This window comes from Hemiscyllium ocellatum, chromosome 2 (assembly GCF_020745735.1).
Source record: "Hemiscyllium ocellatum isolate sHemOce1 chromosome 2, sHemOce1.pat.X.cur, whole genome shotgun sequence".
In the NCBI taxonomy this organism is placed as follows: domain Eukaryota; kingdom Metazoa; phylum Chordata; class Chondrichthyes; order Orectolobiformes; family Hemiscylliidae; genus Hemiscyllium; species Hemiscyllium ocellatum.
The window spans coordinates 374,644-398,628 of NC_083402.1; the positions used below are offsets into that span (position 1 = coordinate 374,644).

The 23,985-nt window shown below is 44.2% G+C and overlaps 1 protein-coding gene across 1 annotated transcript in view; it reads left to right on the forward strand.

Annotated features, from left to right (window-relative positions):
* Nucleotides 1-23,985, forward strand: part of nup155 (nucleoporin 155) — a 208,047-nt gene that overhangs the window by 123,962 nt on the left and 60,100 nt on the right. Inside the window, exons 20-23 of the mRNA XM_060834039.1 lie at nt 6,642-6,708; nt 15,664-15,779; nt 16,474-16,571; nt 23,263-23,396. Of these exons, the coding sequence (XP_060690022.1) occupies nt 6,642-6,708; nt 15,664-15,779; nt 16,474-16,571; nt 23,263-23,396 (415 nt within the window). The remainder of the gene's footprint in view (nt 1-6,641; nt 6,709-15,663; nt 15,780-16,473; nt 16,572-23,262; nt 23,397-23,985) is intronic.

The following is a 23,985-nucleotide window of genomic DNA, read 5'->3' on the forward strand; positions in this document are numbered from 1 at the left end:
CTTCTTCTCTCTAACGAGAACAGCCTCAAAGCCCTCAGCCTTTCCTCGTAAGACGTTCCTTCCATACCAGGCAACATCCTAGTAAATCATCTCTGCACCCTTTCCAAAGCTTCCACATCCTTCTTATAATGCGGTGACCAGAACTGTACACAATACTCCAAGTGTGGCCGTACCAGAGCTTTGTACAGCTGCAGAATAACCTCCTGGTTCCAGAACTCAATCGTTCTCTTAATAAAGGCCAAAACACTGTATGCCTACTTAACAACCCTGTCAATCTGGGTGGCAACTTTCAGGGATCTGTGTACATGGACACCGAGATCTCTCTGCTCATCTGCACTCACAAGAATCTTACCATTAGCCCAGTACTTTGCATTCCGATTACTCCGTCCAAAGTGTGTCACCTCACACTTGTCCACATTAAACTCCATTTGCCACCTCTCAGCCCAGCTGTGTATCCTATCTATGTCTCTCTGCAACCTACTACATCCTTCGTCACTATCCACAACTCCACCGACCTTAGTGTCGTCCGCAAATTTACGAACCCACCCTTCTAAGCCCTCGTCCAGGTCATTTACAAAAATGACGAACAGCAGTGGACCCAACACCAACCCTTGCGGTACGCCGTTAGTAACTGGACACCAAGATGAACATGTTCCATCAACTACAACCCTCTGTTTTCTTTCAGCAAGCTAATTACTGATCCAAACTGCTATGTCTCCCACAATCCCATTCCTCCGCATTTTGTACAATAGCCTACTGTGGGGAACCTTATCGAACGCCTTGCTGAAATCCATACGCACCACATCAACCGGTTTCCTCTCATCTACCTGTTTGGTCACTTTGTCAAAAAACTCAATAAGATTCGTTAGGCATGACCTACCCTTCACAAAACCGTGCTGACTGTCCCTGATCAGATTATTCTTTTCTAGATGGTTATAAATCCTATCTCTAATAACCTTTTCCAACACTTTACCAACAGCTGAAGTGAAACTCTCTGGTCTGTAATTACTAGGATTGTCTCTACTACCCTTTTTGAACAAGGGAACCACATTTGCTATCCTCCAGTCCTCAGGCACTATTCCTGTAGACAATGATGATTTGAAGATCAATGCCAAAGGTTCGGCAATCTCTTCCCTTGCTTCCCAGAGGATCCTGGGATAGATCCCATCCGGCCCAGGGGACTTGTCTATTTTCATACTCTGCAGTATTTCTAAAACCTCTTCCTTGTGAACCTCAATCTCTTCTAGTCTAGATGCAAGTATCTCTGTATCTTCCTCGCCAACATTTTCATTTTCTATAGTGAACCCTGTCAAAAAATATTTATTTAGTGTTTCCCCTATCTCCTCTGACTCCACACACAACTTCCCACTATTATCCTTGATTGGCCCTAATTTAACTCTCGTCATTCTTTTATTCCTGACATACCTATGGAAAGCCTTAGGGTTAACCCTGATCCTATCCGCCAACAACTTCTCATGTCCTCTCCTGGCTCTTCTGAGGTCTCTTTTTAGGTCTTTCCTGACTTCTTTGTAACTCTCAAGCGCCTTAACTGAGTTTTCACATTTTGTCCTAACATAAGCCTTCTTCTTCTTGACCAGAGATTCACTTCCTTCGTAAACCACAGCTCACGCATTCTATATCTTCCTCCCTGCCTGACAGGTACATACTTATCTAGGACACACAAGAGCTTTTCCTTGAATAAGCTCCACATTTTTATTGTGTTCATCCCCTGCAGTTTCCTTCCCCATTCTGCGCTTCCTAAATCTTTCCTAATTGCATCGTAATTTCCCTTCCCCCAGCTGTAACTCTTGCTCGGTGGAGTACACCTATCCCTTTCCATCACTAAAGTAAACCTGACAGAATTGTGATCGCTGTCTCCAAAGTGCTCACCTACTTCCAAATCTAACACCTGGCCAGGCTCGTTACCCAGTACTAAATCTAAAGTGGCTTCGCCCCTTGTAGGTCTGTCTACATACTGTGTCAGGAAGCCCTCCTGCACACACTGGACAAAAACTGACCCATCTATAGTATTCGTACTGTAGTGTTCCCAGTCAATATTTGGATAGTTGAAGTCCCCCATGATAACTACCCTGCCTCACTCACTCCTAACGAGAATCATCTTTGTTATCCTTTCCTCTACATCTCTGGGACTATTCGGAGGCCTATAGAAAACTCCCAGCATGGTGACTTCTCCTTTCCTGTTTCTAACCTCAACCCATACTACTTCAGTTAATGAGTCCCCCAACATCCTTTCTACAGCTGTAATATTGTCCCTGATCAACAATGCCACACCTCCCCCTCTTTTACCATCTTCTCTGATCTTACTGAAACATCTGAATCCCGGAACCTGCAACAGCCATTCCTGTCCCTGCTCTATCCATGTCTCCATATTGGCCACAACATCGAAATCCCAGGTACCAACTCACGCTGCCAGTTCACCCACTTTATTTTGGATGCTCCTCGCGTTGAAGTACACACACTTCAAAACAGGTTCTCGCTTGCCAGCGTCAGATACTTGATTTTGGAGCTCCCTACTCTCATTCTCTTCTGTACCTGTTCTACAATTTGGTTCCCACCGCCCTGCTATATTAGTTTAATTCAACCTTAATAGTTTTAGTGAATTTCCCACCCAGGATATTGGTACCCCTCTAGTTTAGATGAAGACCACCCTGCTTGGAGAGGTCCCACCTACCCCAGAAAGAGCTCCAATTATCCAAAAACCCGAAACCCTCCCTCCTGCACCATCCCTGTAGCCACGTGTTCAACTCCTCTCTCTCCATATTCCTCACCTCACTAGCACGTGGCATGGACAACAAACCAGAGAACACAACTCTGTTTGTCGTAGCTCTAAGCTTCCATCCTAGCTCCCTGAATTTCTGCCCCAAGTCCACATCTCTTTTCCAACCTATGTCATTGGTGCCAATGTGGACCACGACGTGGAGCCGCTCCCCCTCCCCCCTAAGGATCCCAAAACATGATCAGAGACATCACAGACCCTGGCACTCGGGAGGCAACATACCAACTGTGAGTCTCTCTTGTCCCTACAGAACCTCCTATCTGTCCCCCTAACTATCGAGTCCCCAATGACTACTGCTCTGCTCCTCTTCCCCCTTCCCTTCTGAGCAGCAGATGCCCCACTGCTTTCCCCTGGTAAGTCATCCCACCGCCCCACCCCCAACAGTATCCAAAACAGTAGACAATGACGACAAAACGATCAAAGCCAAAGGCTCTGTAGTCTCTTCACTGGTTTCCCACGGAATGCAAGAATAAATCCCATCCAGCCCAGGGGACTTATCTACTTTTACACTTCTCAGAATTGCTAACACCTTCTCCCTGTGAATCTCCATCCCATCCAGTCTAGTAGCCTGTATCTCAGTATTCTTCTTGACAACATTGTCTTTTTAGAACATCGAACATTACAGCGCAGTACAGCCCCTCGGCCCTCGATGTTGCACCGATCTGCGAAATTAATCTGATGCCCATCTGACTACACCATTCCATTATTATCCATATGTATGTCCAGTGCCCATTTAAATGCCCCTAACGTCAGCCAATCTACTACTGTTGCAGGCAGGCCATTCCACACCCCTATTTCTCTCTAAGTAAAGAAGATGCCCCTGATATCTATCTGAAATCAATTACTCCCTCACTTTAAAGTTTTGTCCCCTCATGTTAGCCATCATCACCCAAAGAAAAAGGTTCTCACTGCCCATTCTATCTAACTCTCTGATTATCTTATACATCTTGACTAAGTCACCTCTCAACCTTCTTCTCGCCAACAAAAACAGCCTCAGTTTCCTCAGCCTTTCCTTGTAAGACCGTCCCTCCATACAAGGTAACATCCTAGTAAAATCTCCTCTGCACCCTTTCCAAAGCTTCCACATCCTTTCTATAATGCGGTGACTAGAACTGCACGCATTACCCCAGGTGTGGCCACACCAGAGTTTTGTACAGCTGAAGCATGACCTAGTGGCTCTGAAGTCAATCCCTCTCCCAATAAACACCAACTCACCTTATGCCGCCTTAACAATCTTATCAAACTGGGTGGCAACTTTCAGGGATTTATGCACCTGGATCCTGAGATCTCTCTGTTCATCAACGCTGCCAAGATTTTTACCCTTAGCCCAGTACTCTGTATTCTTGTTACTATTTCTAAAGTGAACTGCCTCACACTTTTCCGCATTAAACTCCCATTTGTCACTTTTCAGATCGGCTCTGCATGTTATCTATGTCTCTCTGTAGCCCACAGCACTCTTCATCACTATCCACAACTCTGCCTACCTATTATAGGAAAGATACAGAGGCTTTGGAGAGGGTGCAAAGAAGGTTTATCAGAATGCTGCCTGCACTTGAGGGCTTGTCTTATGAAGAGAGGCTGACTAAGCTCGGACTCTTCTCGCTGGAGAGAAGGAGGAAGAGAGGCGACCTGATTGAAGTGCACATGGTAGTGCGAAGCTTGGATAGAGTCAATAGCCAGAGACTTCTCCCCCACGGCAGGATTGACTGGTACGAGGGGGTCATAATTTTAAGATATTCGGAGGAAATATAGAGGGGACGTCAGAGGAAGGTTCTTTATGCAGAGAGTTGGGAATGCACAGAATGCATTCCCAACGGTGGTGGTGGAAGCAAAGTCATTAGGGACGTTTAAGCAACTGCTTGACATGCAAATGGGTGGCAGTGAATTGAGGGGTACGTAGGTTAGGTTATTTTACGGTTGCAGAAAGGACGCTTGAGAATTTGTCTCCTGAGGTAGTATGGGCAGAGGTTAGAAAAAGGAAAGGAGAGGTCAACCTGTTGGGAGCATTGTATAGGTCTCCGAATAGTTCCAGAGATGTAGAGGATACGACAGCAAAGATGATCCTCAATAGGAGCAAGAGTGACAGGGTAGTTGCTATGGGAGACTTCAACTTTCCAAATATTTTCTGGGAATACTATAGTTCAAGTACATAGAACATAAAACGGTACAGCGCAGTACAGGCCCTTTGACCCTCGATGTTGTGCTGATCTATGAAATTAATCTGATGCTCATCTAAACTAAACTATTCCATTATTATCCATATAAATCTTCTCTGAACCCTTTCCAAAGCTACCACATCCTTCCTAAAATGTGGTGACCAGAAGTGCAAGCAATACTCCAGGTGCAGCCTTATCAGTATCTCGAACTGCTGAAGCATGACCTCATGGCTCCGAAACTCAATCCTCCTACCGATGAAGGCTAACACTCCGCATCTGAACAGATCTTGTGTGAGCGTAGGGCTTGTCCGTTGGGAGTGGCTGTTTTAATGTGTTTAGGGTGGAATCTAGAGAAGTGCAGCAACGTGAGGTTATCCATGGGTTTGAGTTGAAGTGAGGTACTGAGATGCCTGTCCTCGATGGATTTATGCACCTAGGCACTGAGGTCTCTCTGTTCATCAATGCTGGCGGCCTCTCTTTGACAGCGAACCTGGTAGATGGATTCTTCAGATGGGAGGTTGGTCTTTGTGATTGTCTGGTCCGAGTTCACCACTCTCTGTAACCGTCTCCGATCTTGAGTGGTACAGTTGCCATACCAGGTAGTGACACATCCAGACAAAATGTTCTCGATGGCACATCTATAAAAGTTGGCAAGGGTATTCATCGTCATGCCAAATTTCCTCAGCTGCCTGAGGAAAATGAGATGTTGTTGGACCTTTATAACCAGTGCGTCCACCTGAAGAGTCCAAGAAAGCTTGTTGTGGATGACCACTCCCAGGAGCTTCACAGTTTCCACTCATTCCACCTCTGTGCTGTTAATGTTTAGGGGGGCATGAGTAACATACCACCGAAAGTTAATAATGAGTTCCTTGGTTTTGCTGGCATTGAGAGCTAGGTTGTTCTCAGTGCACCATTTTTCCAGGTCTCCCACCTCCCGTCTATAGTCTGTTTCGTCGCCATCTGAGATTCAACTGACTCTGGTGGTGTCATCAGCAAACTTGTAAATGACATTAGTTTGGTATTTGGCGACGCAGACATGGATATACAGTGAGTACAGTAGGGGGCTGAGTACGCACATCTGGGGGACTCCAGTGTTGAGTGTTAGTGAGGATGAAATATTGTCCTCAGTCTTCACTGATTGTGGCCTGTGGGTCAGGAAACTGAGGGTCCAGTTGCAGAGAGTGGTGCTTAGTCTGAGATCACTAAGTTTAATAATCAGTCTCGAGGGGATAATAGTGTTGAAGGCTGAACTGTAGTCAATGAGTAGGATTTGAAAAGCAAAATGCAAGGTTATGGGAAGAAGTCTAGAGAATTGTCTTAAATGAAATGCTCATGCAGAGCCAGTGCAGTTACACTGGGTAGAGTGGTCTCTTTCTGCACTGCAGTACTGCTGGGCTGTCAGATTCTGTGAATTAGCTTTTTCCACTTTATTATGGTAATAATAATCCAGTCTGGTCAATGCAGTGACCATTTTGTTGAACTTCAGACTATTGGGCTGCAAACACCTATTTCCTGAGCATTAAGGTGGGAGTGTGGCAACTACTATGATTTACATAATGGATAATCTTGCATCTCAATTATGTCTTAAATTAGGAATGTGATGATTCTTTATACAGCAGCTAAATTTCTGGTGTATTGAAATAGGGAGCTGTGATAAAAGTCAAGCAGGAGTATATTTTGTTTTGCAGGAATATCTGGGACAGCAGTATAGCAGTGGAAGAGACTGTCCCTCATTTAAGGCAACAGACAGTACTGGTGAGTGTGTTGTATAATATTATAGACAGTTCTGGTTATTGCATGCATTGTTATAGACTACAACATTACAGCAAATTTTCGTGAGTGGACACACTTGAACACTTTACACTTTTAGAAGTAGAAATAGCGAGTGCACACTGATATTGATAGGGTCCAAATGTAATATTTCAAAGTTTGCAGTTGGCACAAAATAAGTGGCAAAGATTAAAAAAACATAGTTCAGGTCTCCAAACTGTAGTCAGGATACACCAAGAGATACAAAAGATATGTAGGAAAGGCTTGTGGTGGAGCCCATTAGGGAACAGGCAATACTGGATTTATTGTTGTGCAATGAGGCTGAATTGATAACGAGCGTAAGATGAAAAAACCCTTGGGAGGCAGTGATCATAATATGATTGAACTTACTGTGAAATTTGAGAGGGAGAAGGTAGAATCAGAGCTAACGATATTACAGCTGAATAAAGGCAACTACAGAGGCATGACGGAGAAGCTGGGTAGATTTGACTGGGAGAGGAGCCTTGCAAGAAAGACAGTGAAACAGCAATGGCAGGAGTTTCTGGGAGTAATTCAGGGGACAAAGCAGAGATTCATTCGAGGAAAACGAGGCCTGATGCAGGGAGAATGAGACAACCGTGGCTGACCATGGAATTCAGGAATAGCATAAAAGCAAAGAAAAAACATATAATTTGGTGAAGGAAAGTGGGAAACCAGAGGATTTTTTTGAAGCTTATAAAGACCAACAGAGGGCAACTAAAAAATAAGTAAGGAGGGAGGAGATTAAATAGGAGGGTAAGCTAGCCAGTGATATAAAGGAAGACTAAGAGTTTTTAATGTTGGATTCTGGGTAATCCAAGATGGAGGATGGGAAAAATTTCTGGCTGTAAGAGCTGCTCCCTTTTTTTTGAGGTATTTTAGGTGTTGGAGATGATTTCCTTGAATTCAAGGAGCAGCAATTAACTGTTTTATATGCTATTGCATTGTTTTGGAACTTTGAAAAAAAAAGTCAAAACAACAGTTAAAGGGAGAAGAGCAGACAAAGGAAGCACATAGTGAGGACAGTGCAGGAGAGAGAGAGAGAGAGAGAGAGAGAACCTGCACAGTTACTGCCTTTGCTGTTTGAATTCATGTATCACTGAACATGGGAGTGCATCTGGAAAATTAACAAGCAGTGAATTTCACAGCTAATCTTGGAGGAACTGTTGGGCGAAGTTCGCAGCACAGAATCAGATAAGTTAATTGTTGTTTTAAGTCTGTCCAAGAGAAAGGCTGTATTAGTGAGTACAGTAGGTTCTTTCTTAATTATATGTTTTTGGAGATAAGTCTCTTGATTAAACTTAAAATATAAGCCATAGCTATTAATTTAACCTAGGGCAGTATTTGTAAAGGAATAAGACGGTGTTATTTTCTGGGTCCGTAGATTGCGAAGGAGCAAAAATGGCCTTTGCAGTGATACGTACATCTTGTCAGATGTGAGAGTTTAAAGAGAGTTTAAGGGTTACTGCAGATTATATCTGTCACAAATGCTGTTGGATGCAAATCTTATCAGATCGAGTGGATTGGTTGGAGAGACAGATAGAAGCGATGAGGAATTTGCAACAGCAACAGTACGTGATGGATGACAGTTATAGAACATAGAAAAATACAGCACAGTACAGGCCCTTCGGCCCTTGATGTTGCGCCGATCCAAGCCCACCTAACCTACACTAGCCCACTTTCCTCCATATGTCTATCCAATGCCCATTTAAATGCCCAAAAAGAGGAGAGTCCACAACTGTTACTGGCAGGGCATTCCATGAACTCATGACTCGCTGAGTAAAGAATCTACCCCTAACGTCTGTCCTATACCTACCACCCCTTAATTTAAAGCTATGCCCCCTCGTAATATCTGACTCCATACGTGGTAAAAGGTTCTCATGGTCAACCCTATCTAAACCCTTAATCATCTTGTACACCTCTATCAAGTCACCCCTAAACCTTCTTTTCTCCAATGAAAACAGCCCCAAGTGCATCAGCATTTCCTCATAGGATCTTCCTACCATACCAGGCAACATCCTGGTAAACCTCTTCTGCACCCGGTCCAGTGCCTCCACATCCTTCCTATAGTATGGCAACCAAAACTGCACACAATACTCCAGAAGAGGCCGCACCAGAGTCTTATACAACTGCAACATGACCTCAGGACTCTGGAACTCAATTCCTCTACCAATAAAAGCCAGTACGCCATATGCCTTCTTCACCGTACTATTTACCTGGATGGCAACTTTCAGAGATCTGTGTACATGGACACCAAGATCCCTCTGCTCATCCACATTGCCAAGTATCCGACCATTATCCCAGTACTCCATCTTCTTGTTACTCTTACTAGCAAGGGGGGAAAGTCTCAGATACAGTCACATAGATGGGTTAACTCCAGGAAGGGTGAGAGAGGTCAGCACCTAGGACAGGAGTCTTTTGTGGATATACCCATTTCAAACAGGTATGCTGTTTTGGAAAATGTGGGGAGTGATGGATTCTCAGGGAAACGTAGCACGAACAGCCAAGTTTCTGGTATTGAGATTGGCTCTAATGCAACAAGGGGTATGTCGGTTTCCAAGAGATCAATTGTGTCGGGGGGAGAGGGGAGGGGAGGGGAGGGGAGGGAGGGAGGGATGGGGGGGGAGAGAGGGAAGGGGTGGGGAGGGGGGGATCTCCTCAGGGAGATAATGAGGAAAGAGATCGATCTGAGACAGGGGGGAGAGGGGGAGGGAGGGAGGAGGGGGGGAGGGTGTGTACAAGACAATTTTCTGATTCATTATGTGGATGTATCTACTAGAGAAGGTGCAAAACTTGACCTACTCTTGGGAAATAACGTGGGGCAGGTGACTGAGATGTCAGTGGGGGAGCACTTTGGGGCCAGCAACCATAATTCTATTCGTTTTAAAATAGTGATGGAAAAGGATAGACCAGATCTAAAAGTTGAAATTCAAACTTGGAGAAAGGTCGATTTTGACGGTATTAGGCAAGAACTTTTGAAAGCTGATTGGAGGCAGATGTTCACAGGTAAAGGGACGGCTGGAAAATGGGAAGACTTCAGAAATGAGACAACAAGAATCCACAGAAAATATATTCCTGTCAGGGTGAAAGGGAAGGCTGGTAGGTATAGGGAATGCTGGATGACTAAAGAAATTGAGGGTTAGGTTAAGAAAAAGAAGGAAGCATATGTCAGGTACAGACAGGATAGATCGAGTGAATCCTTAGAAGAGTATAAAGGAAGTAGGAGTATACTAAAGAGGGAAATCAGGAGGGCAAAACGGAGACATGAGATAGCTTTGGCAAATAGAATTAAGGAGAATCCAAAGGATTTTTACAAATATATTAAGGACAAAAGGGTAACTAGGGAGAGAATAGGGCCCCTCAAAGACCAGCAAGGCGGCCTTTGTGTGGAGCCACAGAAAATGGGGGAGATACTAAATGAATATTTTGCATCAGTATTTACTGTGGAAAAGGAAATGGAAGATATAGACTGTAGGGAAATAGATGGTGACATCTTGCAAAATGTCCAGATTACAGAGGAGGAAGTGCTGGATATCTTGAAACGGTTAAAAGTGGATAAATCCCCAGGACCTGATCAGGTGTACCCGAGAACTCTGTGGGAAGCTAGAGAAGTGATTGCTGGGCCTCTTGTTGAGATATTTGTATCATCGATAGTTACAGGTGAGGTGCTGGAAGACTGGAGGTTGGCAAACGTAGTGCCACTGTTTAAGAAGGCGGTAAAGACAAGCCAGGGAACTATAGACCAGTGAGCCTGACCTCGGAGGTGGACAAGTTGTTGGAGGAAATCCTGAGGGACAGGATGTACATGTATTTGGAAAGGCAAGGACTGATTAGGGATAGTCAACATGGCTTTGTGCATGGGAAATCCTGTCTCACAAAATTGATTGAGTCTTTTGAAGAAGTAACAAAGAGGATTGATGAGGGCAGAGCAGTAGATGTGATCTATATGGACTTCAGTAAGGCATTTGACAAGGTTCCCCTGGAAGACTGATCCTGAAAGATCATCACGAAGGACTCCACTATCACTTCAGCAATGTCCCTTAGAACCCTGGGGTATAGTCTAGCTGTTCCAGGTAATTCATCCACCTTCAGGCCATTCAGTTTTTTCTCGCACCTTCTCCTTGGTGATGGTCACCATACTTAGCTCTGCCCCCTTACTGCCTTAAATTTTTGAGATAATACTCATGCCTTCCATCATTAAGACTGACATGAAGTAATTACTCAGTTCCTCAGTTATTTCCTTGTTTCCCACTGCTATCTCTCCAGTGTCATTTTCCAGCAACCCAATATCCATTTTTGCCTTTTGCCCATTATATATCTTAGAATAATAGAGTCATAGAGATGTACAGCATGGAAACAGACTCTTCAGACCAATCCATCCATGCCAACCAGATATCCCAACCCAATTGAGTCCCAACTGCCAGCACCCAGCCCATATCCCTCCGAACCCTTCCTATTCATATACCCATCCAAATGCCTCTTAAATATTGCAATTTTACCCAGCCTCCACCACATTCTCTGGCAGCTCATTCCATACACATACCACCCTCTGCATGAAAAAGTTGCCTCTTAGGTCTCTTTTATATCTTTCCCCTCTCACCCTAAACCTATGCCCTCTAGTTCAGGACTCTCCGAACCCAGGGAAAACACTTCGCCTATTTATCCTATCCATGCCCCTCATAATTTTTTAAACCTCTATAAGGTCACCCCTCAGCTTCTGACGCTCCAGGGAAAACAGCCCCAGCCTGTTCAGCCTCTCCCTGTAGCTCAAATCCTCCAACCGTGGCTATATCCTTGTAAATCTTTTCTGAATCCTTTCAAGTTTCACAATATCTTTCTGATAGGAAGGAGACCAGAACTGCACGCAATATTCCAACAGTGGTCTAGCCAATGTCCTGTACAACCGCAACATGATCTCCCAATGCCTGTACTCGATACTCTGACCAATAGAGGAAAGCATACCAAACGCCTTCTTCACTATCCTATCTACCCACGACTCCACTTTCAAGGAGCTATGAACCTGCACTCCAAGCTCTCTTTGTTCAGCAACACTCCCTAGGACCTTACCATTAAGTGTATAAGTCCTGCTAAGATTTGCTTTCCCAAAATGCAGCACCGCGCATTTATCTGAATTAAACTCCATCTGCTACTTCTCAGCTCATTGGCCCATCTGGTCCAGATCCTGTTGTAATCTGAGGTAACCCTCTTCGCTGTCCACTACGCCTCGAATTTTGGTGTCATCTACAAACTTACTAACTGTACCTCTTATGCTCACATCCAAATCATTTATATAAATGACGAAAAGTAGTGGACCCAGCCCCGATCCTGTGGCACTCCACTGGTCACAGGCCTCCAGTCTGAAAAACAACCCTCCACCACCAACCTCTGTCTTCTACTTTTGAGCCAGTTCTGTATCCAACTGTCTAGTTCTCCCTGTATTCCGTGAGATCTAACCTTGCTAATCAGTCTCCCAAGGGGAACCTTGTCAAACGGCTTACTGAAATTTATATATTTTTATATATATATGGATATGGTGTTTTGGTTACAATTTCTCTTTTGCTTTTATGCTATCCCTGACTTCCCTTGTGTTATGAACCAGGCCAGACCTCCTCAAAACATTTCGAGAAAGTCGCCTGGACCCTACATTTGTTAGTTGTTTTAAGCAGGTGTAACGTGGATATTCCAGGAGTGACGTGGCTGGCCCAACCACTTATTTTAAAATAAAACAGAATTTATTTGCAAGTTTACTGAATGAAAATAAACAAAAAAGAACAGAATGTAGAAGATAATTTAACCTATCCGAAAACCCATCGGATAATCCTAATTTAATTATGCTGTTCCAAATACTTGCATGAATCCCCAAAAAAAGGATGTCAGAGAGAGGGAGGATCAGCTTGGACCTGCTTCTTTGGGTCCAGTAGCTTCACCATAACAAACCAAACCAGAGAAAAGATGAACTGGGAGAAGTCCTTTCATTGAACAAGTGTTTTTGGTGTGGGATAATTTTGTTTTTGAGGACTCCTCTTCAGATATTTTTTAAGGGCACTTTTTAAACTTTCAGGGGCTCCTGTATCATTCTCAGTTACCATTTAGGGGATTCAGTTACGTATTAACAACACCTGAATTTATGTTGGAGTATGGTGTTATGTTAAAGCCTTACCTCTCTTACCATAATGCTTTTAGATTGCATAATTTAAATGAAATAAAGCATGAGCTATAATTTAAATTCTTTTCAGAGTAAATGCTGCATTTTTGCAGACACACAGCTTTCACCCTAAACACACATTTCACGAACTCATGAAATCACAGTTTATTTTATAAAATAACTGACTTAACAGTCATAAAATTGTACCGTACAGAAGAGGCTCTTCAGCCCATTGAGCCTGTACAATTAAAAAAACTGCATTGTACACTTGTCCAACTTTGCTGTACTAGATTCATAGCCTTGTATGTTATGACACTTCAGGTGCTCATCCAAGCACTTGTAAAAGATTGTGACATTTACCACCTCAACTACCTTCCCAGACAGTGCAATCTAGATCCCTTCCATCCTCTGGGTGATTCCTTGATTGATTTATTGTTGTCACACAGTGAGAAGTGTTGTTTTGTGTGCTATAGAGGCAGATTATAGTGCACCTGGACAGATTGTTGGTAATCATCATTACCCGGAACTTGATGCTGTCACCCACCTCCACTTCAGTACCACTGATGCAGACAGGGGTCTGCCCTCCACTCCACTTCTTGAAGTCAGTGAGCAGTTCCTTCATTTTGCTGATGTTGATGGAGAAATTGTTATCTTTACGCCATGCTGCTAAGCACTCGATCTCTTTCCTGTACTCTGTCTCATCATTGTTTGAGATCTGACCTGGAGTGGTATCGCCATCAGCAAACTTGTAAATGGAGTTGGGGTGGAATTTGGCCCCACGGTTGTGAGATTATAAGGAATATGGTAGTGGTCTCAGTGCACAATCTTGTGGGGTACTGGTCTTGATTACTGTGGCGGAGTGTTGTCACCGATCTTTATTGATTTGCAGTCAATGGATCAGGGAGTCAACAATTCAGTTATGGAGGGAAGAGCCAAGACCTTGGTCTCTGAGTTTAAAGACTAATTTACTTGTAATTATGGTGTTAAAGGCGAAACTGTAGTCAATAAGTAGGAGCCTGACACAGGTATCCTTGTTATCAAGATGTCCCAAGGATGAGTGTGGGACCAGTGAGATGGCAGCAACTGTGGACCTGTTGCACTAGTAGACAAATTACTAGGATAAAGATAGTTTGATAGACTGGAATTCACGTGAGCCATTACTAGCCTCTCGAAGCACTTTATAATTTTGAAGGTGAAGATCACTGGGCTGTAGTTGTTGGGGCATGCTGCATGAGTTTTCTTTGGCATTAGGATGATTGTGGTGTTCTTGAAGCAGATAAGGAGTTAAGGTCATAGCGAAGAGATATTAAAGATGTCCTGCCAGCTGGTCCACACAGGATCTGAGTGCATAGCCAGGGACACCATCTAGGCCATTCTCAGAAGGGCCAATCTAATGTCTGCGGCGGTGACTTGGTGCTGGTGCATCCGAGGCTGTTTGGATAGTTGACACCGTTTCACTGACTTTCTATTCAAAGCAAGTGTAGAATGCATTGAGTTCGTCATGTTGGGATGCACTCTTGTCCACAATTCTGTTTGACTTCACTTTGTGTCATATAAGCAAGTCACAGCTAAACCTGCTGCCTTTCAATTACACCACCTTATTACTGACCCTTCAACTAAAGGGAACAGCTGCCTTCTATCCATAATGACCATGCGCTTCATAATCTATATCTATCTTAGTTCTGTCAGGTCCCCACTCAACCTTCTCTGCTCCAAAGAAAACCACCCCAGCCAATTCAGTGCCTCTTCACAGTTTAAATGCTCTCCCCTGGTAACATCCTTGTGAGCCTACTTTGCAGCCCCTCCAATGCAATCACATCCTTTTGAGAATGCCCTAACCAGTCCTCCTAATCAAAGTCTTGAGTTCCAACATGATCTCACTGCTATGTATGCTTCACCTGATAAAGGCAGAGTCCCATAGGTTGCCTTAGATACCCAAATAACTGCCCATCTGACGAACCCATCTATCCTCCAGTCCAAGGCCACCCTTCTGAAGAGGGTTACGCAACTTTGGTACACTCAGGTGGTGGGATAGGACCATTAAATTTTTTGTGAGATGATGAAGGAATCAAGGATTATTGCAATAGATGGAAATGTCGAAATCAAAACAACACATTGGCCATGACTTTATGCAAGAACAGAACAGGCTTAGGGGGCTGAATGGTCTGCTTCTGCCTCTGTTTCATATGTTCCTATGTACAGCTCCTCCAGCCCCGATTACAGCTGACCTTTGGCCCCAGCAAAATCCCTGGCACCCAGTAAGGCTGATGCTCCCTTGGTGATAGTCGTTTTGAAACCCCCAGTCGGCTGACCTGTGCTAGACAAAAATCCTTTGTTCATCAACCAAACCTCTGTCCGCCGGCCTGTGACCCTCTGTCCGCCGGCCTGTGACCCTCTGTCCGCCGGCCTGTGACCCTCTGTCCGCCGGCCTGTGACCCTCTGTCCGCCGCCTCTGACCCTCTGTCCGCCGGCCTGTGACCCTCTGTCCGCCGGCCTGTGACCCTCTGTCCGCCGGCCTGTGACCCTCTGTCCGCCGGCCTGTGACCCTCTGTCCGCCGGCCTGTGACCCTCTGACCGCCGGCCTGTGACCCTCTGACCGCCGGCCTGTGACCCTCTGTCCGCCGGCCTGTGACCCTCTGTCCGCCGGCCTGTGAAGCTCTGTCTTGTGGCCAGGGCTGCCGTGAGCTTCTTTCTTAGGTGTTGCGAACTGCCACAGTGTTTTTGATGGACCTGAGTTTGCAATTTGCTGATGCTGGTTCGTTCATGATTTCCTGCAGTTTGAGAGCAGTGTTGCTGCAAAATGTCTGGCGAGCATTCTGCTTGAACTCAATGGATTGCGGGAATTCCTTGATAGAAACTCCCAGTTTGGATCTGGAACTCTGGGAAATGCAAGGTAAGATTTATGGGCAGCAGAAGTGAAGGTAATACCAACACCAAACCCCTCAGTTAGTGAGGGACACTATTCTGTGTTCAGTTTTCAATGTCCCACACTATGCAGTCAAGCAGCGAAGTCCTGCACTGTGCGGGCAATGTGCAACATTCTGCATTGTACAATCAGTACATGATGTCCAGCACGCTGCAGTCAGTATGGGGTTGTCAGTCTTATATTGACCATTGTTGTAGAGGCACATCAGGTTCACTGATGTTCTTTAGAACTGGAAATTTGATATCTTTACCTTGTCAGACAGCTCACTCAGTGAGCATTTTCCACAGTCAGTGGGTGTTCTCCACACACTGCAATCCGTGAATGTTGTCCCATTGGATCAAGTTGATGACTTGAATCTGCGGCAATGTTTATCTCACAGGGTTATTGAGGCTGAGACGGACAGATTGTTAATCATTAAGGGAATCAAGGATCATGGGGAAGTAGCAGCAACATGAAGTTGAGGATTATCAGGTCAGCCATTATCTCATTGAATAGCAGAGCAGACTCAATGGGCTGAATGACTTATTTTTGCTCCTGCATCTTATGGTGAATGTTGCCCTGCGCATCTAAGCAGTGATTGTTACCCCATGCTATCTAGTCAGAATGTTACCCCATACTGATAGCATTGGTTTTCTGAACTGGCTAACACTTACTTTTGCAGTTTTAGTGCTTCCAATGTACCACAGCGGCTGCTGGGTTTCATACGTCCTGATGGAGGTTCACAGCAAGTTCAACAGGAGTTACAAAGGAAATACCACAGTGAGTAATTTACAGATTCACTTAAACTGCAATCATCAAATGTTTACAGAATAGAAACATTGGAAACAATTCTGCTAAACTTCAGGGTAATGAAAAAGCAATGATGACATAGTTGGCTGGTGTGGACAGAAAGGAATTTAGCAGAAAACATGATTGAAAAATGACATCTATTTCAGAAATAGTTAATGACAGGACTTGTGCAATTAATTATAGGGCCCTATTTAGTGTTATGGAACAGAGACACTTAGGATTTTAAGTACATAATGCTTTGAAATTTGAGTCACAGGTAAGAAGTTTTCCTGCTCTCTCTACAAGAATCTCAGGGAATCCCTCTCCCACTGCAACTCCCAGGTCATTTCCTCTGCCCTGAAGCTCTTCAAGAAGAAAGTGAGGTCTGCTGAAGCTGGAGATCAGAGCTGAAAATGTGTTGCTGGAAATGCGCAGTAGGTCAGGCAGCATCCAAGGAACAGGAGAATCGACGTTTCGGGCATAAGCTTTCTTCAGGAATGAAGAAGGACTCATGCCCGAAACGTCGATTCTCCTGCTCCTTGGATGCTGCCTGACCTGCTGCACTTTTCCAGCAACACATTTTCAGCTCTGATCTCCAGCATCTGCAGTCCTCACTTTCTCCTCCAACATACAGAAAATGTTTACCAGGGTGTTGTTGGGAGTGGAGGATTTGAGATCTGGAAAGACTGCGATCACCAAACTTCCTCATATCTGACCTTATGATGAAGGGAAGGTTATTATTGAAGCAGCTAGAGATGTTTGGGATGAGGACACTACCCTGAGGAACTCCTGCTGAGATGACTGACCTCCGGCAACCACAACCATCTTCCGATGTACCAAGATCTTTGATCCCAGTCAGCGGAGAGTTTGCCCCAATTCCGATTGACTCTATCCATTCCTCTCATTATCTTGTATACCTCGATCAGGTTACCTCTTTTTTTCCTCCTCTCCAGAGAGAAAAGCCCAAGCTTAGTCAACCTTTCTTCGAAAGACAAGCCCTCCAGGCCAGGCAGCATCCTGGTAAACCTTCTTTATAATGGGTGACCAGAACTGGACACAATATTCCAAGTGTGGTCTCACCAGGATCTTGTAGAGCTGTGGCAAAACCTCGTGACTCTTAAACTCGATACCCCTGTTAATGAAAGCCAAAACGCCATATATTTTCTTAACAACCGTATCTACTTGGGTGGCAACTTTGAGGGATCAATGCACTTGAACACCAAGATCCCTCTGTTTCTGCCAAGAATCCGGTCTTTAATCCTATATTCAGCATTCCAGTTCAACTTCCAAACTGCATCACTTCGCATTTATCCAGGTTGAACTCCATCTGCCATTTTTTAGCCCAGCTCTGCATCCTATCTATGTCGTGCTGCGGCCTGCAATAGTCCTCGATACTACCAACGGCACCTCCAACCTTTGTGTCATTGGCAAATTTACTAAACCACCCCTCCACCACCTCATCCAAGTCAATTATAAAAACTACAAAGAGCAGAGGCCCTGCAGGACACCACTCACCACTCACCTCTGACCTCCAGGCAGAATACTTTCCACCTACAACTAATCTCTGCCTTCAGTCAGCCAACCAATTCTGAATCCGACAGCCAAATAAATCTCCCTGTATCCCATACCTCCTGACTTTGTGAATGAGCCTACCATGGGGAACCTTATCAAATGCCTTGCTGAAGTCCATATACACCACATTCACTGCTCGACTGTCGTCGACCTGTCCCTCACAAAACCATGCTGACTGCCTTTTATCACGCTATGCTTTTTCAAATACTCATAAACCCTATCCCTCAGAATTCTTTCTAAAACCTTGCTGACCACAGATGTAAGACTGACTGGTCTGTAATTGCCAGGGATTTCCCTATTCCCCTTCTTGAAAACAGGAACAGCATTCACCTCCTTCCAGTCCTCTGGTCTGACTCCCGTGGAGAGTGAGGAAGCAAAGATCTTCGCAAGGGGCTTAGCAAACTCCTTTCTCATTTCCCGGAGCAGCCTAGGATAAATCTGGTCTGGCCCTGGGAACTTATCAATCTTAATGTTTGCCAAAATTTCCAGTACTTCAACTTCATTACTCTTGATCTGTTCACACCTGTTTCCCAGCTCCTCAAAGATCTGATTCACAACAAGGTCTCTTTCCTTAGTGAAAACCGAAGCAAAACACTAATTGAGGGCTTCCCCTATCTGCTCAGACACCATGCACAAGTCCCCTATGCTATCCCTGACCAGCCCTACCTTCTCCCTCATCATTTTCTTATTCCTCACATTTGAGTAAAATGCCTTTGGGTTCTCCCTAATCCTTCCTGTCAGGCCTTTGTCGTGCCCCCTCCTGGTTCTCCCCAGTCCATTTCTGTGCTCCTTTCTCGTAAGCCTGTAATCCTCTAAAGCTGTGCTTTACTCACCTTACGTAAGTTGCCTTCTTCCTTTTGACAAGAAGTTCTTGTCATCCAAAGCTCCTTAATCTTACCCCTTCTTACCTGTCTCAGAGGAACAAATTTGTGCGTCACTCGCAACAACTGCTCCTTAAACAGTCTCCACATGTCTGTGGAACAATTGCTCTCAGTCTGTACTTCCCAATTCCTGTTTGATAGCATCATAATTTTCTTTTCCCCAATTAAATATCTTCCCTTGGTAACTGCTCCTTTCCATCTCCAAGGTTATGGTAAATGTGAGGCAATTGTGTTCACTGTCCCCAAAGTGTTCTCCCACTGCAAGATTTGACACTTGACCTGGCTCATTGCCAAGCACCAAATCCAAAATGGCCTCTCCCCTCATCCGTATGTCTACATACTGAGTAAGGAAAGCCTCCTGAACACACCTGACAAAAACGGCACCATCCAAACCATCTGCACTAAGGAGGTTCCAGTCAATATGGGGAAAGTTGAAGTCATCCATAACAGTAACCTTGCTCCATCTGTATTTTTCCAAAAGCTGTCCATCTATGAGTTCTTCAATTTCTCTATTGCTATTAGGGGATCTGGAGAAGACCCCCAATGAGGTGGCTGTTCCCTTGCTGTTCCTAACTTCCACCCATACTGACTCAATAGACAAACCTTCCTCAACAACCTTCATTTCTGTAGCTGTGATGCACTCTCTGATTAGCAATGCTACACCCCCTCCTCTTTTTCCACCCTCACTGTTCTTTTATTCTCACATACCTATAGAAAGCTTTAGGGTTCTCCTTTATTCTCCCTGCTAAAGACTGCTCATGTCCTCTCGTTGCTCTTCTTAACTCTCTCTTTACATCCTTCCGAGCTATTCTGTAACTCTCCATCGCCTCATCTGAACCATCTCATCTCGGCGCCACACAAGCCTCCGTTTTCCACTTAACAAGAGATGAAGTTTCTGTTGTAAACCATGGTTCCCTTACCTTATCACTTCCTACCTGCCTGACAGGGACATACCTATCAAAGACATGCAATATCTGTTCCTTAAAACAGCTCCACGTTTTGATTGTCCCCATCTGTTGCATTTTGCTACCCCATTCTCTGCATCCTAAGTCTTTCCTAATTGCATTATAATTGCCCTTGCCCCATCGATAACTCTTGATCCTCAGCATGTACCTATCCACAGATGTTAGTAAGAAGGACTTTGCAAGATCAACAAGACTGTTTCTTGCTGTTGTCTTTTCCCATGCTGAGGTTGATTCCAGTTCGTCCATCCGCTTTCATTTCTTTGTCGAGATTTGGTCGAAGTTGTTACAACTCAGTGGTTTGCTGGACCATTTTGTGGGGATTTAAGAGTCAACAACATTGTTATGGATCTGAAATCACATGTGGGCCAGACTGGGTGAGGATGGCAGTTTTCCTTCCCTACAGAGCATTAATGAATCACATTGGTTTTTCTGACAATCAGTAATGATTTCATCATCACCTTAAGACTTTTAATTCCAGTTTTTTTTAATTGAATTCAAATTCCACCATCTGCCGTGGTGTCTAGGTCCCTAGAACATTGGCTGAGTTCCAGCACACCCTCTCTGCTCTTAAAGTCCAGGCCTCGGCTAATAAAGGCAAGTATCCTCTTTGACTTAATCACTTCATCTCCCTGTCCCGCTTCTTTAAAGGACCAGTGGACTTATACACCAAGGTCCCTCTGTTCTTCAGTGCTTCCCATGGTCCTTCCATTCCACTTGTATTCCCTGGACTGATTGTCCTGCCTAAGTACGTCACCTAACACTTATCCAGATTACATTCCATTTGTCATAGATTGCCCATATGACCAGCATCTATATACTCCAGTCATATAAGGCGAACCCCTGTTTATCACCTTATCAAGTTTTGTATCATCTGCAAACTTACTCATTTATATGATCAGAAACAGCAAGAACTTTGACAGTGATCATTGTAGAACCCTACTTAGACAGGCTTCCAGTCACATCAACATCACTTGACCATCTCTCTCTGTTTCCTGCTGGTCAGGTAATTCTGGATCCAAGTAGCCAGATTTCCTTGGATTTCATGGGGTCTTAAACTTCACTATCAGTCTCCCATGTTGGACCTTATGAAATGCCTGTGGAACTCCAAGTGGACAATGTTGAATGCATTGTCTTCATCCACACACCTGGTCACCTCTTCGGAAAATTAAATCAAGTAGGTCATCCATGACCTCCCGTGCTGACTGTTGTTTGTTACTCCCTGTCTGTTCAAGTGCAGGTTATTTCTATCCCTCAGAATTCCTTTCAATAGTTTCCCCACTACTGAGGTTGGATTGATTGGTCTCTAGTTTCCAGATTTATCCTTTGTATTTTTGATGAGTAATTATGCCATAATTGTTGTTCTCAACTCCCTTGGCCCCTTTTCTGTGGCCAGACAGGAATTGAAAAATATTGTCAGTACTCCTAAAAGTTCCTGTCTTGCCTCACTCAAATGCTTGGGATGCATGTCATCCAGCTCTGGAGATTTATAAGACCAGAGGACCTAAGTTTAAGGTGAGGAGTAAGTGATTTAGAGGAAGTCTGAGGAAGAGGTTTTTTCCACCCAGAGGGTGGAAGAAATATGGAACGAACTGCCTGACATGGTGGTGTAAGCAAGTACTTTCGCAACATTTAAGAAGCACTTGGACGAGCATTTAAAATGCCAGGATGTTGTTGGTGACGGACCAAATGCAGGTAAATGGGATCAGTATGATGCCCGTTAGTTGGCATAGATATGGTGGAATGAAGGTCCTGTTTCTATGTTGTGTAACTTTATGACTCCATCAGTAAAGGTACAAAAGTAGGCCTTTTGGTCCCTTGAGCCTCCTCAGTCAATCAATAAGATCATGGCTGACTTGATATTCCTCACACCCACAACCCTTGATTCCCCTTCTGTTCAAAAATCTATCTATCTCAACCTTAATTGTACACAAGGACTCTGCCCCCACAACTCTCTATAGCAAGGAGTTCCAAAGGCTCAAATCGCAGAGAGATCATTCTTTCTCATCTCTGCCTTAGATTTGTATCCCTTTATTCCGAGGCAGTGAGGGAGACTTTTTTTAAAATTTGCTCTCAGGATGAGGGTGTTGCTGGCTCAGCCAGCATTTAATGCCCATACCTAATTGCCCAGAGGGCAGTTCAGAGTCAACCACATTGCTGTGGGTCTGGAGTCACATGTAGACCAGATCAGATAAGGGTGGCAATTTCCTTTTCTAAAAGACATTTGTGAAGCAGTTGGGTTATTCTGACAATTGACAATGGATTTGTAGTCATCATTAGCCTCTTAATTCTAGAATTGTATTGAATTCAAACTGCACCATCTTAGCAGGCAGGATTTGAACCCAGGTCCACAGAACATGATCTGGGTCTCTGGATTAACAGTTCAGCAATAACATCACTAGGTCATCACCTCCCCCAGCATTCTCTCAGCATTTACCATGTCAAACCCTTTAAGAATCAGACCACCTGTCATTCTTCTCAACTTAGATTCCCAACCTGCATAGCCTTTGCTCATAAGACAATTCACCCAAATGAGGGATAATCCTAGTAAACCTTTTCTGTAGTAGTTCCTTTGAAATGATGTATTTCCTAAAGCAGTGAACCAAAACTACTCTCAGTGCACCAGATGTGATCTCAACAGGACCTTGTACAATTGGAGTGACTTCCTTACTCTTATAATCCAATCGCCCTGAAGTAAAAGTCAATATTCTATTAGCTTTGCTGATTACCTGCTGCATCGTTTTCTAGCTTTCTGCATTCCATGCACAAGTGTTCCCAAAGACTTTTGTTTTGCACCTTTCTCATGTTTTTCTCCATTTGTCAACTTATAAGTCTGCCAGACCATTCAGAACCTCCTCTCTGACAATAATTTTAAATCTATTATAATTCTTCTCCAGATTGGAAGGTTTAAAACCAGGGGACACAATTTAAAACTAAAAGGGCAGCATTTAAGTTGAGGGTAAGAATTTTTTTTAATGCAGAAGGTTGTGAATACTTGGAATTCTCTGCCACAGAGCTGTGGAAGCTCAGTCTCTTGTGTATGTTTTAGGTAGGGATTGATTTCCGATTATCAGTTGAATAAGGTGAATAAAGGTACTGAAGTATTCCACCACCCATGATGGTATTGAATGGTGGAGCAGGCTCAATGGGCTGAATAGCCTGCTAATGTTTCTACGTGTACATCTGTGATTGTGTGATATCATTAATTTCTAAACTTCGCAGTCTTCAAACCTGACCTCAGGACTAACCTGCTCCTTCTTTCCTCAGCCGAAGCACAGGCTTATGAGAAGCTGTCACTGCAGGGTATACAGCAGCTGATCCATTACACCTGTCAGACTCTAACTCTTTGGAAGATGCTCTGCGATCACCAGTTTGGCGTAATCATTGCAGATTTACAGAAGGTATTTTTAATTCATTCATGGAGTATGAGAGTTACAGAAGGCCAAAATGTATTGCCCATCCTAATTGCTTAATGTGGCAAGCTATTTTGTGAAATCACCAGGGTCCATACCATGAAGGTATATCATGCTCCTGTTAGGGAGTTCCAGGATTTTGACCCAAATACAATGGAAAGACAGCAGTACGGTTTGAGGCGAGGAAGCTGTGGGACTTGCAGGAGAAAGTACAGGTGATGCTCCTGCCATGATTTTGCTGCCTTTATTCTTTCAGATGGTGGAGGTTGTTAGTTTGAAAGGCATTGTCAAAGGATACTTTAATCTGCTTCTCTACAAGGAGTGTGTGTGTGTTGGTCTCGTTAAGTTCTGTTCATGGAGTGCTGCCATGAAGATGGTGGTGTTCGATTCACTGATGGTGGTGTTCGATTTACTGATGATAATACTGTTGAGAAATAACTTGCTTTCTTTTTATTGGGGGTGGTCATTGACTGCACTTGTGTTTTGCAAATGTTTCCTACCAGTTATTAGGGAAGGCCTAAATTTTGAGTCTTGTACAATGTTGCAGACTGCTACTGAACATTTCAGGTATCAATGA